This window comes from Ptychodera flava, chromosome 5, assembly GCF_041260155.1.
Source record: "Ptychodera flava strain L36383 chromosome 5, AS_Pfla_20210202, whole genome shotgun sequence".
Classification (NCBI taxonomy): Eukaryota; Metazoa; Hemichordata; class Enteropneusta; family Ptychoderidae; genus Ptychodera; species Ptychodera flava.
Window position 1 is genome coordinate 21,352,168 of NC_091932.1, and position 21,306 is coordinate 21,373,473.

The 21,306-nt window shown below is 37.3% G+C and overlaps 2 protein-coding genes across 2 annotated transcripts in view; one reads left to right on the plus strand and one right to left on the minus strand.

Annotated features, from left to right (window-relative positions):
- Positions 1–5,469: 5,469 nt before the first annotated feature.
- On the plus strand, positions 5,470–6,531 carry LOC139133571 (beta-1 adrenergic receptor-like). Its single transcript, XM_070700300.1, has one exon. The coding sequence runs from the start codon at positions 5,470–5,472 to the stop codon at positions 6,529–6,531; it is 1,062 nt and encodes a 353-aa protein (XP_070556401.1).
- Positions 6,532–15,056: 8,525 nt separating this feature from the next.
- Positions 15,057–21,306, minus strand: part of LOC139133235 (digestive cysteine proteinase 1-like) — a 35,089-nt gene continuing 28,839 nt past the window's right edge. Inside the window, exon 10 of the mRNA XM_070699731.1 lies at positions 15,057–16,654. Coding sequence (XP_070555832.1) covers positions 16,470–16,654 — 185 coding nt within the window. The 3' untranslated portion in view covers positions 15,057–16,469. The remainder of the gene's footprint in view (positions 16,655–21,306) is intronic.

The window sequence follows — 21,306 nt, forward strand, 5'->3', positions numbered from 1 at the left end:
CAGATTTCATCATAATTTGAATATTTTACATTTTTATAATCCCTGAAGAAAGCTTTTGACTCAAAATGACAAAAATTACCATTGAAATACTAATTTGCATATTTCTGCACAATTTAAATAAATCTCAAATAGGTCCTTAGGGACCTATAGGCCTATACCAAATATCAAAGCTCTCTGATCAGCAATTTTGAAGAAGAGGATTTTTAAAGATTTTTTGACCAAAAGAAGTCAAGGTCATCTTTGAATTGCTGTGTGCATTCATTCTTTGTATACGACCGGCATGCCGCACATATCGTTATTATTTGCATCTCGCATATGTCCATGTTTGTTGTGCCCGGTGCATGTAAAGCTTCTTTGCCAACAGCTTTTTCACTTTCAATATATTTTTTTTTGTCCGAAACGCCTCACAATATTGTTATTTCTGAATGTAGTCGGTCTGGGGAACTTCACCAGCGCCTGAGAGGTATTTCGAGATCTTGAACAGAGTAGAGACTCACGAAGTATGTGAAAATCAATCGACTTGGATCTATTGTTGAAGTGCAAGGTTGCACATCAGAGACACCCAGCTGAGGATAGTCTGTGTTCCTCTCGTTATATTGTATGTAGATGAATTTGGATATGACTCTTCAATCACTAATGAACTAATAATCCTTGTTTGCTCAAGAATAATTCAAATATTCTCTCATGGAGAAAATACACTATTTAATTTTCTCTCGTTGGGCATTCATAATTTGCATATTTTATACAATTATTGAATAACTGTGCCATATATTTTATTAAGTACTTTCCCAAGCGTCTTAAAGTGAGAATTAGGTGCCAATGACACAAATTTTCTGTTTTTTACCTTGGAAATTAAGTGTCGGTGACGCAAACACAATCAATGCCCCTGTCAACGAAGATTTTACGCAACATTAACCCTTTAAGCGCCAAAGTCAATTTTTGTCGCCTTTAAAAAATATACCCCAGTCAATTTCTTTAAGATTTTCGCCACAATTTTGATAAGAAACTGTAGTTCAAAATTGTCAAAAAATTACAGAAAATTCATGAAAATTGGTAAAATATTGCACTAAAATTTTGGTGGGAACAATTACAGCACTCAAAGGGTTAAGGAAAATTCTTATCGTTTACTGACTTGCTACATACTTTGGATTACAAAATAATATTCAAGGCAAAGGAAAATTTTAGTGTGTAACATATTTGAACATCTTTTAGTTACTTTTTCTCGAAATCAACCCCTCTTGGTATCCACCGACCCCTATCAAAAATGAATGTTCCCTAAGATGGAATCACGTGGTGCAAATTTCTATTTCTAATTTCAATTTACTGTCAACATTGCACAACTAGAGGTTTCGTCAGTAACGTCGCCATTCGTACCCAGGAAAACCGACGACAATTTAGCATTTTATTCCATTCGTAATTTCTATTTGCATTTATTGATCAAAAACAAGGCCGATAAAGATACCGCACTGAACGTGTTATTCTTAATTCAGAAATACAGCACATCTAAGATAGAAATTTGGTTCAGTTTTAATGTAAATTGTCATGTCAACCAGTGAAAAAATGAAATTTACCCACATTTCGACCAACTTCCATTGCTTTATTCCAAGATGAAAAAATGGTTGGCCGAATAATGTCATGGATTCAACTCACTCAACATGAGTCAACGCTGACAGCAGACTGGAAACGTTATTGTACCACAGATAGTAGAGGGATGTTCCCCCTGTACTATAGGATTGTACATATGTGAGAGGCCGAAAAAAACTGTTACCGAGGCACAACCTGCCTAAAATATAAAGTTCTATCGTAGAAAACACATAGCATTGTATGCAATGAGTAAAGTCCTCATTGAGGAATGACATCTAGTCCGAACTCGACGTCAGTTAGGGGTTGCTAACAATACCATTGGACATTGCGAACGAAAAGGCTGTGCTGACAGGGGGATGCCGGGTATTTCGATATGATCCTTGGGAAAGCAAAATGAATGTTTACAAATACTTCAAAAACTTATGGAAATACAACAAAAGCTACTGCTACTTAAGATTTAAACACCGATATTTTACTCTGAGCTCCTCATCCCTTGGCATACAATGAATTATTTACCTCAGAGTACAGGGGAAAGCTTACATGTCCTTTCCCAAGAATGGGGGCGGGGGTAGGGGTGTCTTTGTCATAGCACGGGTTTCTTGTAGCTATTGTTTAGTTTATTTTATGATGTTACCAATAAAGATTTATTCTACCAACTTCGAGTGTCTTTGTCTTATCTTAGCACTGTTTGTAATTTTTCTTTTTCTCCTGGACTGTGCCATGTTGTTGACTTTGTCAAAGGAAAATCCGGTGATGCTAGTAACCTGGTGACAGCGTCCACAGATTAATAACTTACCCTTGCTTGCTTTCGCTCATTAGGCAGTCTTGCGCATCAGATAATAGATGCAACATAATGATAAAACATAGCGTAAGATTAGCACGGGACAAATACATGACACAGTGAAGAGAAAAAGCAATCTTTACAAACCAGTGCTAAGATAAGACAAAGACGCTCAAGGTTCGGGTAGTAATTTCATGTAATGTTGCGAATGAAGTGCGTCAAGAAGGAACGCTTTCCCGCTTTGTGTTTAATGTTTATGTTGACGCACTGAATGCAAGGCTTTCTGATGCTGAAGTGGGTTACGAAGTGGGTGGGATCATGATGAACCATCTTTCCCGCGCTGATGACATGTGTATTGCTGAACCGTCAAAGGTCTCCGCAGACTCATTGAAATTTGTGAAAACTACGTACGTTTCTGACCACGATATTAAATATAATTCACAAAAATGTAGGTGTATCCATTTTAAATCGTCGACCAAGCTGTCCCATCAGTCGAGCTTTGGAATATTTCTCTTGAATTTGTTCCAAAATTTACCTGGGCCATATTCCACATGTGAATTTCGCGACGACGACGATGTTAAATCTCGTCTTTTTCACGCGTTTTGTAATAACATTTATTGTTATTACTTATCGTCCGATTTCAATGCCAGCGCTATTCGTAGCATCATTGTATGTCACAACAATGTATTTCGTAGACTGTTTGGCTATCTAATATACACTAGTGCCTCAAAAGTGTTCCTTAATCGTTCAGTTAACTGTTTCTCTGCTTTAAGGAGAAGGGCAGCGTGCAACTTTTGTGCTGATTTGTAAAGAAGTAATAACGTCTTAATTAATCGAGTTGTTGCAAGTGACATACACTTGTCACGGACTTCAAGCCAACTGGGCAAACATATTAAATTAATTGTGCTTATATTTTACTGTTTAATGACTTTTCGCTTACGTTTTTATTTAAGTTTTTCTTAAGAAAGTCTTTCTTATTGGCGTTTTTACAGTCAGAAATAAAGTTATAAATTAGAATTTATTGGTAATATATATCATGGTGCGACGTATTAAAATAAAATAAACAAGAGCAACTAGAAACTTGCACGTGCTGAGACAAAGAGAATCTCACACCCCAAGGACCTGGGATCAGATTTCTCACACGAGTTGGGGATATTTTGTCTCACACGAGCCGCAGGCGAGTGTGAGACAAAATATCCCCAACGAGTGTGAGAAATCTGATCCCAGGTCCTTGGTGTGTGAGATTCTTTTTCTCACATGACCACAAAATGCGTTAAATTCACATTGGACATGTACAACATTATCCAAAATCGTGACAAGTCTGTCGTCTGCCACTGTACTTTGACCTGCTTACTTTGTAGTTCTGGTCTGTGTGTTACTCGTCGTGCCATTGGATAACATTTTGCGCGTGGAACAAAACAGACTGTTTATCATCCAATCAGAGCTCGTGTAATATTTACTGCAGAGTGTGGGACGGTTTCTGAGAGTGTGGGATCGATTTTTCCCACACTGTCGATCCCGCACTCCCAGCGGCCAGGAATGTGAGAAAAAGACTTCCCCCCCCATCCGCACCTTTGGGACGGACATGTAAGCTTTCCCCATCCTACCAGGATTATTCGCATAAATCATGCCGTTATTATGAAAACTATTGTGAATAAGTTGGGCTGATCACAGGCGATAAATTTCACACAACAAACATTTCAGGGAAGCCTGTCTCTTTGGAATGACTCTTGGAGTGATCTCTCTGAATTTTGTAGAGACACACACGATGCGCGTTTTATTTGAGTCGATTGTTCGGTCAGCAGATTGATGTAGGTCGATGGATCGTTGGAATGAACTCTTGTTATCAAAGTTATAGGACAGCGTTTCTTTTCTAGAAGAATACAACTTAGATATATATAGCTAAAAATACGACCTATATCAAAAATGAAGAGACGTCGTATTTTCTAACCTTTTCTTTCACCCAGTTTAAGCGAGGTGTCCATTACTTCGCTTGTGTGCGATGTATTGATATGATAGTGAGCGTACGAGCGTGAGTGCTTCACAAACTCTAAGTGTGGAGGGGTCGCAGTCAATACAAATGTAACAATTTAGCTCGGTTATTGAACCAATCTTGTTTGTGATTGGGGATTTGGCTGAGCGGTTTTGTCTGAGACTTCTCCGCTAGGAAAAAAATCCCTATTTATTAGTACAGTATTCCTCTTCGGAGTCGGGGACGGTTTTAAAGACCCCGTATACGTCCTGCTCTTGTTTGCCCCTTTACAGGCTCGTACGGTCTTCCTCGAGGAAGGGAAGATTGCGGTATTTTAATGTTGTGCAATTCCCGGTTATACAAATGAATTTTTGGGCCATTTGCTTCCCGAATCCGCTATCTCCCAAAGTAACCAACTACTTTCATTATTGTAAATGAAAGTGAATACGCTAAATATTTATTAGACCAAAATTACAACTTTCTTGTTCGAAGTACGTATCACTGTAAGCACTATCGGTCTTTAGCGCACATTATGCATGGCATATAGAATGTATATATGAGCGAAGGTAAGCGTTGTCAGACAAACAGGATATATAAGACAAATCATCCATTTAAAGTTATTGTAGGCCCTATTAATAGAAAATTACATCCTCAATTTTGGGGCAGGAGTAGCAACATTTTCCAAGCAAAGCCCTTCATCTACTTTCAGACTTTGTTAAATTCAATAAGATAGCTGAATCTGCTCACCATTGCGTCTTTCGAAAAACTCTCGTCTTTTCTCGTGAGATATTGTAAGATGCTTGGTTGTTTCAAGATGTAACAAGAATACACGTTGACAGACTTAAAAGATCGAGGAGAAAAGGAAGTCTTTTATCATTGGCCGAGCACCTGTCCTGTAGAGCTATAGTTTACGTCACTTGATACGCATAAAAAGGTGGCTGTCATTTCTGCTCTGCCATCGACGGCTCAACAGAGCGTTGGAAGGTGTGTAATATATCAAATTGTGTAGATGGTGATTTTAAATTTGCTCTCCTATTTTACCGTAGGAGACTGGCAATTACGCTGTGAATCTTGATAGACGAAAATTGTGGTGCTGTGGAGATATTGAAGATACGTTTATTGCAACTGCAGCATGGCATCATCCCCAAACGAGACTTCGCAGAACGATACAGAACTGGGTTTCAGCCGATCCCATTCGGTTGGCGAAACAGATACGGTGTGGGCACTTTGGACAACGATCGTGGCAGCAGTATCCTTGCTCTCAGTGTTTGCAAACCTAACTGTAATATTTGTTGTTTCGAAGATTGAGTATTTGCTGGAATATTCAAAGTATTTCATCCTGTCCATAGCCCTTGCTGATTTTGGTAATGGACTGGTGTGTTCTCTGGCAATCGTGCCCAGCATTACCGGTGAATGGCCGTATGGAAGAGTGGTTTGCAAGTTGCAGACCATACTCTCCCTGACGTTCACGGCTGTTTCAGTCACTGGTATTCTGGAAATTCATATGGAACGCTTTGTGGCGATAGAGAAACCTCTGCACTATTACTCGATCCTGTCCAAACGAAAGTGCTTAGGGGTGATTGCCGCGACCTGGGTATTGTATACGGCTTTCGCGACTCTGACTGTCGTGGACGGAGGCAAGAACACTGACCTCTACGATCACATGGTGTACCAATGCTGCCCAACCATTATTTTCAAAAAGCCGTCAATGTTTATCTACTTAATAGTCCTTGTCATGGCATCCCCTGTTCCGTCATCCATCGGTATCTTGGTCATTAACTACAGGATCACAAAACTCTTGAAGAGACTCAGGACGACAGTAAATCCAGCCGTATCATCTCACTTCCACGCTTCAGGAGTTACCACTCTGGCAGCACGGGCTTTAACGACGCTCCCCGTCCCCGACGAAAGTCGAGGCACCTACAGGACATTCATCGTAGTGGCTTTAGCCTTTCACGTCTCGTGGGTACCGCTTGTGGTGGTGGACAGTTACTGCTTCGCGACGGACACCGAGCTCAACCCGACACTGCAGTTCCTGCTGTTTTGGCTCGCCATGTCGAATAGTTTCTGGAACTTCTTCATCTATAGCATGAGAAGCCAGAAATTTCGAAATCAGATGAAGAGAATGGTCAGCTCATGTGTAGCTCATAGAGTGACTCATCGTGTCGGACCTAAACCCACAGAGACGAGATAGTTGCCAAAGGATTGACATTTTTAATAGGCTGTTCCTCTTGGACACTATCCTGACCCTTCAGCCACAGGGAGCTCGGTAATCTGGTTGTCGTCTTTGTTTATTCTGTTGTTTGAAGAACATCGGTGTAATGCTGCTTTTATGTCAATCATTTTGATATCGTCACAACTAAACCTAAGGGAACTCCACAATAGTTGGGCTTCGATGGCTGTAAGCTAGATTGCAGTTAACGAGAAAAGTGTCGAACGTTCCTCCCATTCCTATAGTTAGCCGTCGAAATCGAATTATTATTGTGTTCATTTATTCTTGTTTGAAACAATATCAAGATTACTGAAACAACAGAAACAACAGACTAGTGTCCATCAATTTTACCAGCAAATAACAAGATATAACAGAACAAAAACCAGATTATTAAGCTCCCAGCGGTCCAACTTTCCTGTATTTGATTCATTGAGAAATTCAACGTTTCTTTAAATGTAAACAGGATCAAAAAAAGAATTGCTTTTGTTATAAGCATAGTTAGAAAAGCTCTTATTTACGTGAATTGTAAGTATTACAGAAACTATGACACACGTACCAAGGATAGACGCATTCACTGTTGTGTAGCCCACAGTTACTGTAGTACCCTGCATGGTGTATACACATTGATAACAAATAATGGTTTATGTTGAGTGCGTCATGGTGTCGATGTCTCTTGAAATTTGTCTCTTGCAGCCACGTTACGTACTCAAGCTTTCCAATGGGAGTGGTTTTTTGCCCTGAAGTGGTGAATCATCGTATAACCATAGTCTGCCTACGCCGAAAAGACGCGAAATCTAACATATTGTTTTGCTATATTCTAGTGCTTAAACCTGTTAAGATCTAATATGATGTGTGCATCCGTAACCGTGTCTCTGCTAATAGCATGGACGAGTATTTTTTCATCTCCCTGTGCATGTATTTGACGAGTTTGTTTCATTGGATAGGAAACGTATAAACAAACTGGCTTTGTTAAGGGCAAGGTATTTTTTGATTTAGAAATGATCCACTATTGCTTGTCTGGAGAAAAAATGTATCTCAAAATGCTAGCTTGTGATTATTTGAATATTGTCTTATGAAATAGCATTTATTCAATAACTGTCATAAAATGTACAATTTTATAAATCATGGTCGGCAATACATTTTTTGTGTGGAAGGATTTCTTCTTTTGCTAGTGTAGTCATCCATTTTTGAAGTGTGATTTGAGACGTTTTGTGTTATTTTTACAAGGGATGCTATGTCCTTGCAAAGATTTCGATTATTTGTCGCTTGTTCGAATTTCAATTCCTTTTCGCAGGTTGCTTTTCAAGAAAGCGTACCCTTACACTTTAGCTGGGTTATATTATTTAATACTGGAGACGAGATACATGAATAGTTCGAATAGTTCACGAAAGAAAACTGTTCAGTAGAAAAATGCAGGTGTCATAAAATTTTAGAATTCTCAGAATTATAGATTACTAGATTTATGTATTTTATCAGAGATTTTCTTAAATCTGAACTTGTTATTCTAATATAATTTGAACAGCATTAAAATTTTCAGGAAAAATCTGAAGCCTTCGCAACTGCCTTTTCTTAATGATTTAAAAAATTAACACGATTGGAACTAATTTGGGATAATTGGATGGTAAAGTAATGTCTCTTTGATCTGCAAATATAATTTTATCTGCTTTAATTTTATGTTACACACTTGTCTTTATGAGTAATTTAAATTATTGCAACAATCAGTTAAAGAGCACCTAGCACTTTTGAGAAATTTTAAAAAACATGAAAATCCAATTATCCCAAATAAGTTCCAATCGTGTTAAATGCCCTGCCTCCGATAAGTTCCTCTTTCTCCATTCCCCCCCAAAACCTTCCCAATCCCCTCTTCCTTCTAGAACTCCCCATCTCAAAGCTTCCTCACCACCACACCTCTTTGCCAAACGCTTTTCCCGATCATGGACCACTGCGAAAACAACCGAATCGAATCATGATCCCTGCCAACTTGAATTTTTCTTTTGAGGTGCCCGCAAGGGAAAATGGTACATTTTCCTCGCCTGTAATTATCTGCCTAGAAGCCGCTTGTGAACCACCGTTTTTCTCGATTTATTGATGGCCTGATATAGATTGATTTTAATGAACAGATGTCATAAGAACCCAATTTGAAAAAAAGTTGATTTTTTAGTTTTAGTTTTTAATACTTACATAGTGACGTCCCTGTGCAACGCTGTTCGTCTGTTTCGAAATTTCACAGCGTTTTTTCAGGTTTATACTGGTATTTATCAAGGTACCGAGTACGGGATGCGCATGAGCCGTGCGACACTTTCTAGCATTTAACATCACCACTTCCACGGACGACATTGTACAGTTCAGTGACATCGCTCATTTACCTACACAATGGACTAGCAGCCATAGACGTACACTTGAAAGAGTAGGCAAAGGTACCTTGTACGGATATTTATCATTCAAAGGTATAGCAGCAGTGAAAGATATTTGGCGGCTTCAGGTTAGCTAACTTTAAATTTGCATGTTTTATTATATTTTATTGACGCCACTCATCAACTATGACATCACCGAATTTAATGAAACTTGGTAAATATTTTCCCAATGAGTACATTTGAGTGACGTAAAGGGTATATTACAATTTAGTATCAATTAATATCTAATTGGCATATTAAACAAACTTTAGAAATGGTCCTTCTTTATCTTGAATGTTTATGTTATTGATGAATTTGGCCGGTGATGTTGATCATGGCAAATAACTGTCAAACTGTACGACATCTTCATGTTCAATATCAACTGGAGTTATGCATTAAACGTTTAATACGGTTAGAAATGCAAGGCAACGAATTTACATCCAACTTGAAACCCTGTATGTATCGAATGACGTGAGCACAGCCAGTTTACAACAGTAATTATTGGTATTAATGGTTGTATCTATCTATCTATCTATGTCAGCCATGAGATCAGAATGCTGTACGAGTTATTGCTGTCACTTGGAATGATTCACGAAAGCATCTTCTTTTTGAGAATAATGCCAGGCAGATGGCTTTGATATGTGAAATTTTAAAAATTCTGGAATTACATAGTGTTTGCTAAACTTCAGAACAACTAGGTACACTGCAGGCTGGAGCAGCAAACAAGCCGTTTTCCAGAAATTGTGACCGAATATATTTTTAAACAGTGAAATGACAGTGAAAGACAGTGAAAAGAGGCAATAATGGGCAAAGATCAAAAATAACTGTTTCAAAAATCTAAAAATTATCTGTCACTCGATTCTAGCCTAGTGACACCATCATTCAAATATAAGAACGTGAGGGACCGCCGATAAGGCTGATCGAAAAATGGAAGTGCCTACTTTGCGGCATATTTTCTTTCTATGGCGGGCGGAGAAATTTAATTTAAGCAGGCATCTCTCTCTCTCTCTCTCTCTCTCTCTCTCTCTCTCTCTCTCTCTCTCTCTCTCTCTCTCTCTCTCTCCTCAGACACACGAATTGGCAGGTGGATTATAGACCGAGTTTAACGTCATCGTAAAATAGCAGAAAGTTTGACCCTGAATCTATAGCCCTTCAGCTATTACAAGCACATGTTGCAGTGACGCATAATTATGAATCATGGGTTTACCTTGCGGGAGGCAAATAATATTATAATGCATTTATACCTGCAAAATTGATACAAATATTAAATAAATTAAATAGGCCAAGGATTTTAGATTCCATCAAAGCAAACAACCTCTAATTTATCTAATTTTATTTCATGTTAATATTGCCAGTTTTGATCGCTGAAAATCCAAGTTTGTGTTAACAAGTGACCTGGCGGCCGATAGAGACCCACTGTGTCACGTAGAGAATATCTATTTGTGACACATGTGTTGATGAAGAAGGTGGAAATTTTGATTGCTTACTTCAGGATGACCTGACCAATCATGGTAAAAATAGTCGCAAAAATACACAATCGACCAAAAAACGACAAATGTGGAACAAAAGAATGGCGCAATATAGATGTATATTATCATTTTAACATAGGTTATCCCAGAGAGCATAAAATCAACTTTTAACACGATTGGAACTAATTTGGGATAATTGGATTTTCACATTTTTCAAATTTCTCAAAAGTTTTAGTTGCCTTATAGCTGAATGTCTCAATATTACAAATTTCTCGTAAAAACAAATGTGTAACTTGAAAAGAAAAAGCAGATGAGATAACATTTAAAGATTTTGAAGACATTACTTCACCATCCAATTATCCAAAATTAGTTCCAATCGTGTTTTTTGAGATTTGTAAACCAATTATAAAAGTTCTATAAACAGAAACTGCAGAGAATAAGAAATCGTCGATCATAAAGCTGACGCACAAGAATGCAATTCCTCAGTTTGGTGTCAATTTCCCTTAAACACGAAATTCCTTAATGCGAAATTGGTTTCACGTAAACTGTATTTTTAAGTATTTATTGAGAATACCTACCTGTTTGTAACGCACACGTCGTGCAAAATCTAAACAAGTAATGTAATATTTTTATACACTCACACTCTTTCAACGTTACACAAAAGAGTGGTTTGACCACGAATAGGTATGATTTTCTTCATGGTAAGATAGAACACGGGCTAACCGATGGGAGATAGCTCTGAAGAGTCGATCTATCATGACTTTTCCCGGTACAATTGTATCGAATCGTGTCAAAAAAGAAGGGGTTCATAATTGTGCAACAGACAGGTCAATTCTCAGGGCATAGACCATAGTCATGTCATATTTCAAAATCGACGGCCCCGTAAGTGTACAGTTGATGGATTCCTAAGAACAATCGATCTGATAAGCTCAGCTTTGCGGACAGCAGAACTAACGAAAAGCTGGAAAAGAAGAGGTTTTTTTTGGAAGAGTATCTTAAATTCTTGCCGGGTAGTGCCAGTATCAGAAACTAACCTCCAATGGTTCATTCTAAATAATCATAATCCATGCATAATTATGTAGACACTTCTACTAGAAAATGCACATTGGTTGACACAGATAACTCTGATAATTGACAACTGTTCTCCTAAATATGTAACAGCCTGCACACAGAGGAAAGCAGCCTTTGTGGGTGACCTTGCCTGTTATCTGGGGTTGCAATACTGACTTACATTTCATTCAGCTGCCTATTTCCCACAAAACATCTTTAGAATCCGCCTTGAAAGAAAGCTCTTTTTGATATCAGAACATCATATTTTTTCGATGCCTTGCCAGCATACTTGCTCATATCATTGAAAGTGTCAGCCAGCATTGATCCATCAAAGAAAGCAGTCCTTTGCCCTTTGAAAGTCTCCTCATACATGCTGTTGAGTGCAAGTAGTCGTTATTGACACCAGCACAGTTCAATAGACGTCACTATAGGGAAAAAGTGCGTGATAAGAGCGAGAAACTGACACTTTCTCGCAATCGGTGAGAATCTCTGTTGTCGGTGAGAAAATTTCAATCTCCACTGGAGATTGGTGAGAAATTCACTCCGTGGCGAGAATCAAGTGTGAGAACAAATTCTCACCGGTGAGAATGAAAATTCTCACTAAGTACAGAGAGAATTGAAATTCACTGGCGAGAATCATCAAGACTCGCCGTTCATTGGCGAGAATCATAAAGACTCCGAACGGAGAGTCTTGATGATTCTCGCCAGTAAATTTCAATTCTCACTGTACCTAGTGAGAATTTCCATTTTCACCGGTGAGAATTTGTTCTCACACTTGATTCTCGCCAAGGAGTGCATTTCTCACCAATTTCCAGTGGAGATAAAAATTTTCTCACCAACAGCGATGAGAATAAGAACAGATTCTCACCGATTGCGAGAAAGCGTCAGTTTCTTGCTCTAGTCACGCACTTTTTCCCTATAGTGCGTACGGCCGTCATATTTGTTGATACCATAGATAGAATCGGCCAGAATTGACACGTCAACCAGAGAAAGCTTGACGAAGTTGAGGCCTTTGAGATTAAAATTTCTGCACAAATCCTCGAGTTGTGATTCTCAATCCCCGGTTTCCTTATTTGTTCTCGGAATACTTACACGCCGTGACTCCTTTAGAATGCGCCTACGTTGGGCACAGACATGCCTTACACTTTTCTAATGTACCGCTTGTGGGGGTTCATTTTAAAGCTCTTTGATTAAGAGGAAAATTCACCGTCTTAGTTTTTTGATAACCAAATATAGCAATGGTGGCCATTTTGAATGGCAAATAACGGCAAACGTTAGGTAATTCGTTTCTCTAGTACCAAACTTTGTGAGGTGACTCTCAATTTTATTCTTGCTTTGGTACGAGAATGGTTGAAACTTTCGAGACGCACAGCCGACTTCCATAATGCGTTCTAACAATTTGCTGAAATGTAACTGAAAGTTTGGGGTTATTGGTGCAATTACATCACACCAGGATTAATATATGTGTTGTATTATAAGGAGGGTCACTGAATGCTTGTTAGTTAAGTCCATGAATTTGGCTTCGTGCGTGCGTCCGCGCCTCCACACAGATATCTCAGACATGCCAGAGCCAATTCCTTTTAAACTTGGTATAAGATAACACACCATAACATACATATGCACGTTCATTGTTTTGGGTGTGGCTTGCATGATTAGTGCTAATTTGCATAATTAGTGATTTTTGAAAAGTTCTGCTTCAAGAGAGACTGCGCCAAATTTCATGAAACAATGTACAGATGTTGGTCACTCAGGGCTCAAATAACGCACAAAGACATTTGTCAGTGGTGTGTCAATTAATTGCTAATTTGAATATTTAATGAATTTTCGTGATTAATGTGATATGTCAAGAAATATTGATTCAAATTTGATGAAATTTGATACAGGAGTTGATATACCAGAGCTGTAAAAGTGAGCAAAGGCATTTAGCAGTATTGTGTCAATTAATTGCTAATTTACATATTTGGTGAATTTTCTTGCAAATTTGACCTTTGAAGAAATATTGATCTCTCCTTGTTGTAATAGCATGGAAAGAAATTTAGCAGTATCACGTCAATACACTGCAAATTTGCATATGCAATGAACTTTCCTAATTAGTGTACTATGTCCAGAAATACTGCATTAAATTTGATGAAACATGGTATAGATGTTGATCTCTCTGTACTGTAATAGCGTGCAGAGACAGTGTTGTGTCTTGGAACTGTTAATTGGCAAATTTAATAAACTTTCATAATTAGAGTGCTATGTCTTGAAATATTGCAGCAAATTTGATAGAACTTAGTACCGATGTTGATCTCACAGTGTTGTAAAAGCACACAAAGATTTTTAGCAGCATCCCGTCAATTAACTGCCGATTTGCATAGTTAATGAATTTTACATATGTATAGAAATACTGCATCAAAATTAACGAAATGTGGTAAAAATGTTGATCTCACATTGCTTCAAAAGTACACAAATATGTTTATCAGTGTTTAGCAAGATCCTGTCAATTAAATACTAAATGACATATTTAAAGACCTTTTGTATTTAGGGTGGTAGGCCAGGTTGGCTTTTCATTTTCACCACCATGGTTTGGAAAACCCCCATTGTTTTCTACAGTAACATTGGCCCTATACACAGGGAAAATATTTGTAAGTAGTGATCTATATCCTGAATGACTATACTAAATCCGATGACACTTACTGCAGTTGTCGATCATACAAAGATTTTAACTGTCAAGAAAGGCATGTAACAGTATCAATAGCAAATTATAGCAAGTCTCTTCTGTAATGAACATTTGGGCATTTTTGGTCAATATCTGGTTTTCTGATTTTTTTTTCATGTCAAGAGCCATTACTCAGACATGCCTGAGCCAGTTTCTAGCAGATTAGTTGAATTTTGACATTTAAAAGAGCTGTCCGATATGGTGAAAGGTAATAACCCTGTGCCATTTATACTATTACTAATGTCTACTTATTTACAGTTCAATCTAATATTGACATTAGTCACAAACAGGTCTTTAGTACCTCGTTTCATTTCCATGTGCATCATATTGACTTCAATTTATTTAGTGTACTTCCACTGAAAAAATCTCAATTACAAGAGGGGACTATGTCATGGTCAATAACTTGTTAAATATTATTTTTCACCAAACAAACTTTTGTATCATGTGTACCAGATCCTTGGCATAAGAGGCCTTGGGATTTATTCATTTCTGGTCTACCACTTGTTGAGGTTCTGTCTTAGTTTTTCTAAGATTGAAAATTTTACTTTTTTACCTTAGAGTAAACGCAGGCGTGTCGGCCATGTTGAATTTCAAAGATCTGGAAATGTTAGGTGTTTGTTTCCCTGGTACCAAACTTTGCTGATTTTTTTTTTCTTGATTTGGTAAGAGAATGGCTGAAAGTTTCTTTGTGGACAGTGTGAGTGAAAGTTTAAGTCCCTCCCTCTTTGAGGGACATCGTATTGTAATTCACTTGTTACACAATAGCACTGGACGTTACCCATGTGCTTGATGTGTCAACAAATTGAACACAAGGCATTTTGTCACAACCTGGGTGGACAACACCAAACTATATTGAGCTTTACATACAAGTCATCACACAAAAGAGAACAGGACTTTGAAGCAAAAATACCATTACTTTATTGCATAACATCTGTCAGAAAACTAAGGGTCATTGCATAGCATCCGTCAGAATACTAAAGAACTATGTAAGTCGTTTACCATTTACGGTGATTTTATCAAGCATAGAGGGAAGACACACATCAGACGCATGAAAAAAAATCAGCATAAATTATACAAATAACTCTTTAAGAGAACAGTTGGAAGAAACAAGGAAAGAGAAAAGCCCTGTCAATGGAAGAGACACTGGATGCAATATGAAAGAATTTTCCGCATAAATTGGTGATGATATATAATTACACATATCACTGGAGTACAAGTTCAGGAATGAGAATAAGAGTGGTTATTGCGTAGTCTATAGTGGAGTTTGCTGGGGGTCAGTGGGATAGGAACCCTTTCTACCGGTACATGGCAATCAGAGGCGCTTGTTCAATACGGTACCGAAACAGTCTGATTAAAATCCGATGTAGAGATAGGTCAGTCTTTTACACTATCATGGTGTGGTCTGTATTTTTCTGAACCCGCGCCAGAGGAAATCCCGTTTTTTCAAAGTAAAGTACTCAACCAATCAGAGAGCCGTTCCCTCAGTGCATTCGGTTGCGCACTCTGTCGCCATGTTGTTTGCATTTGTTTGTTATCCTCTCCTCCAGCTCTTTGTGTAGTGTCCATTCTGATTGCCTTGAGAAAGCATGAGATTTAAATGGGATTTCCTATGGCTCACATTCAGATGTACTGGTAGCCCCAGGGCTACTGTAGCTCCGAATAGTACTACTAGCCCCATGGTCAAGTCAATACAGTTGTAAATTTCCCAAATGCACTAGTCTGCCAGGCTAGTACGGTAGATGAAAAATCAGTGTTGGCTGGGTCAGAAAAACTGCCAGCCCATGAGGTCATGCTTGTAGATTTGCCCGCCCCTGACTGGTTTCTGAATATGTTTAATCTTTGTGTTTTTTTGCTATGTCTTATGGCCAGCTTCCTACACATTAAACCTGCTTGCTAATATGAAACTCTTGGATAACACATATATTGACCATGTATCAAAATATATGTGTAAGAGTGCAACTTGTCTGAGCATATTCTCTATGAATTGACATGACATGACTAGGTAATGAAGACCTAACACCTATGAGATTTTGATGTGAAAAACCGAATCTTCTGAAAAGATAATGCCATGCAGTTTAAGGAACTCTGCCCTTATGTACATTTCTTTGAAAGGAATGGATCAGCATTTGATGATGCTGTGTTCATCAGTTGATAATGAGTGATGAGCGCTATTGAGGGAAAAATAGTGCATAAAGGTGAAAGACCTTTTCACACTGACTGCTTCAGAGCTATGTATACGAAGAACCATAGCACAGTTCTTACAGCATCCCACTCTGGAGAGATGGCAATGATGGAGATCGAAGACTTTTAGATGATGACAAAGGATGCGTCCGTGGCAACTCCACAGTTGTTGTCCTTCTTGCTGATTAAGATGTAGCCATTATTACCCCAGTAGGTTGACCAGGAATTCTTGATCAACCAGTAGTCCTTGTTGTCCAGAGTTCCGTAACCGACAGCCAAAACCGAGTGATCCAAATCGTCAGTGGTGTTACCTAGCAACAGGAACAGAATTTCATGATTAAAATTTTGGCAACTCATAATCATGCACATGTGAAATAAGATAAAGGGCTTATTTTGAATTAAGTACAATGCTTAAAATGTTTTAAAAATTATTTCTGATCAGTTTTTTGCTCACGTGTTTACACACGTGAGCATATGTCGTAGCGATGTCTGTCTGTCTGTCTGTCTGTCTGTTGGTCCGATATCTCAAAAACGGCCTTCAGATCACAATCAAATCTGGTACATAGATTCAGTTAGCAAATGGCAAGAACTGATTAGTTTTTGGTGGGTCTGGCTTGCATAATTTTTGCTCATTTGCATAATTAATGATGTTAGAAAAAACGGATATTCATTAAAAACGACTACACACAATTTGATGAGATTTGCTACAAATGTTGATCACACCAAGATATATCAGTAGTGGGAACCATTAAGGGGTGACATGAACGAGAGTTGCTAATTTGCATATGTAAATATATATATATACATATGTAATGAACTTTCCTAATTAGGGATATATGTCTGATTTGACTCGATCAAAATCGACCAAACTTGGTATGTATATTAAAGATACTATGATTTAACATTATTGAAAGTCATTAAGCGTTTTAACTTCAGCCAATTCCTTATTTGCATATTTCATGAACTTTGTTAATTAGAGATATATATTTAAATGGACTGTACCAAAGTTGATGAAACTTGCTACATGTATTGAAGCTACTATGATACAACATTTTTGAAAGTCATTAAACATTTTTACTTCAGCCAATTCCCAATTTGCATATTTAATAAACTTTCCATATTACGGATATATATCTGAATTAAGTTGATTGTAGTTGTCCAAATTTGCTATATACATCAAAGATACTGTGATATCATATTATTGAAAATCAAAAGACATTTTTACTTCAGCCAATTCCTAATTTGCATATTAAATGAATTTTCATAATTAGGGATATTTATCTGAATTGATCAAAATTGATGAAACTTGCTACGTACATTAAAGACACTATAATACAATATTATTGAAAGTCATTAACGGGTCAGTCACAATCAGGGTGCGCTAGAGTGTGTCACTTAGGTCAAAATTTCAAGTTCATGATAACTGTCCAGTTAAATAATATGTTGAAAGGTTATGGTATGGGGCATATCTTCCTAAAATTTGGTGAAGCAAACGTCATTAGTTTTACCACAGTGCACATTGTTTTATATGGTCGACGCAGTGTCACGGACGCTACAGAAATGTTGAACATGAAACACAAATGTCATAATAAAATTTTAAACAATGATTTGTTAATGCTTTCTTATGTTATTACAATATAAAAGATGCATATTGGCATTAAAATAAGCTATACTTGGTATGATTTACTTAATTTTTCCATGAATAAACACAACCTCAAGTTAGTGAGAAATACAATAATATTGATCATATTTTTTAATAGGACTTTCAACTTCTCTATGTCCTTCCGCTGGTATGCTGTACTTAAAAGTTTTATTGCCATGAATTAACCATGCTATAGCAACAATATTAATACCATTCAGTGTAATCAAAATGAACTTCTTTCTAAAATATTTTCTGTTTAGTATGACATGTAATTTTGTCACGGACACTACCAAAATCAAACTTGAAAGTTAGGTCAATTTGAAATATAAAAAGCAATCAACAATCTGGTTTTTTCTTTCTCTTTTCTCCAAAACCTTTCTCTATCAAACATTTAAATTGTGAAAATTGTGTCAAAACATTGACAATATTTAAATTGAACAAGTGTAAAACCAAGACAAAACTAGACACCCAGATCAGGCTAGAGCGACAGGTTGTTAAACTTTGACCTGTGGTCCCACAATAAAATTTGCTACAATGTATCTGACACACCACCCAAGAAATCCAAATGGCTTGCATCTGTTCTAACACCTGTCAGGATGGGGCGCACACACACCTAGGTGAGGCTGGAGATCAGAGACGTAGTCTGCCAACCTTTGACCTCTGTTCTATAATATATCTGTACTCTCTGACGAGCGTAAAGTTGGCGTCATACTCATCCTCATCCTCAGCCTCAGAGGTCACGCGAAAATGAGGATGAGGATGACGCTACAGCTTCAGCTTCGGTGCGTCGGACCTTTTTTTTGTCGATCTTCGGTGTGCTCGTAAATATGTAAACAAACAACATGGTGGCCGATGTTTCTCCCACGATCAAAAGTCATGTAATGAAATCGATATTTTCACAGACTACGACATTACTAATCCGAACAATGTAAACACAAGAGTGTACCGCCTGTATATTCCGAAGGAATTACGTGAATAATTTGCGGAAACAACGAACTCGAAGCTGGTCGCGTATACCTTGGGTTCCGTACGCATTGCAAACAGGGTCAGGCGCGACGTTTACAGTGTTCGCGCCGTCGAGATTCAGTCGATATTTGTTCCCGAAAAACAGCGTATCTTCGTCTGTGATAAATTTCTAGGACTATGCTATCTTTGAAATAGAGTATAACTTTGCGGAAGGTAGCCTACATGTAGACCGAGAGCTGTCATTTGCTCCACACACGAACGAACGTGAGCGCAAACGCACACGACGGACGACTGGAAATGATTGACAACTTGTGCACGGCGTACTGATATTTATTCCTAAAGTAGTTCAAAAGTTTAAACGCGGAATCCTCATGGAAAACTTATTTTATTTTGCAAAAAATAACGAATTCTTGGCTTGTGCATATGATAAGTATATTATTCCCTAATATTAGGGAATAATATCTAATTAATTATGACCATGTAGTAAACACCGTCATGGACGCTACACCGTCACGGATGCTAATACATTTCCATATTTTAGGAAATTAATAGTGAATGCAAGGGACAGTAATTATATAATTTGTTTATTTAAGGTAGGCACCTATTGACACTTAGGCCTGTGACATCAGATCTTTTAGAACTCCTGTTGTCCTTAAGATATGAGTGTGTCACGGACGCTACAAGAAATTCCGACCACGACGATCTCCATTTTCATTTATTCACAAAACAATACAATATGCAATTTTATTTTAATTTTGGTGTATAAAATGCTTGCCATGGATGTTGAGGTTGGAATTAAATTCAATATTACAATATTTAACCCATCATTCTACATATAAACTAAAGGTATTTGTACTTATGGTCACAAAACACAAAAAACATAACGATGTTACAGTTTTGGTAAAAATACCACAGTTTCTGTTCCGATGCACATAATCACATGAAATAACTTGTGAAAGAAAGATTAGGTATTCTGCAATAACATATGTAAGCTAAAAATTCCACAATTTTAACACTGTGTTCCAAAAAACATTTTGAAATTAAGTACATTTTGAAGTGAAACAGCATAACGCTACTTTTTACAGTTTTTAAAGGCATTTTTGTGGATGTACAACCAAACCTGCACAATATATGCAATATTTCTTTATGTGACCAAGTTAGATACAACTATTACTATTTATTAGAAACAAATAAGCAATATAATATCAGTCTGAATAGCAGATATATGTCCATAACAAATGAAAATCATCTAGCGCACCCTGATTGTGACTGACCCGTTAAGCATTTTCACCCTTTTCAGCCAATTCCTAATTTGCATATTAAATGAACTTTCCTACTTAGTGATATATATCTGAATCAACTTGACCAAAGTTGACAAAACTTGCTACATATATTGCAGATACCATGATACAACATGGTTGAAAATCATTAAGTATTTTTACTTAAGCCAATTCCTAATTTACATATTTAATGACCTTTGCTTATTAGGGATATATACTGGATTTACTTGATCAAGTTGGCAAAACATGCTATGTACATTGATGATTATACCAGGTTAAAACAATATCAAAAGTCATTTCACATTTTCATGTCAGCTAATTTATAATTTGCATGTCTAATGAGCTTTCACAGCTCGGCATATATGGCTTGAAGGACTTGGCCAACGGTAATTACACTTGCTATATAAAGTGGTGATACAATGACAGCAGTAAAAGAACTTTGATATTTTTATTTCAGCTAATTACATATTTGTATACTTCATGACCTAATCGGCGGTGATTATTGTTCATTACGTTGATCATAATATTTTCAATGAAGTTGCAAACATGTGGCAAAGGTTAAAATTTACACATAACTGCAATATATAATGAAACACGTGAGCATTTTCAGTTCATATCTGGTTTTTACTGTAACTGTGGTATTTTCTTGACGTTGCCATATTTTACACAACACAGTGTGTCTGAGAGATTCCCGATATTTCTAATTAACCCTTAAAGTGCCATAGACTTTCTATGCAATGCAACTGCCAGGCCAAGGACTTTTTGAACCCAACTTCTCAACATGTTATGCTTTTTTCAGACAGGTGCAGTTCATTTTCTGTGACGAGAAACCCTAACAACCCATTATTATTTCCAAAGCTCAGGATATGAAGAAGCTCTCTATGACAATGAAAAGTTTCAATTTACACATTGAAGGTGTAAAATTGGGCTAAAATGCTCATTTTTTGTTCAAAATTCACTAAAAATGATAAAAGTTTCTAAAAATGTATAAAATTCATCAACGGCCTTCAAACTTGAATAAAATTTTCATGTTATGGAAAGACACAAATTCAAGTACACGATTTCAGCATCATGT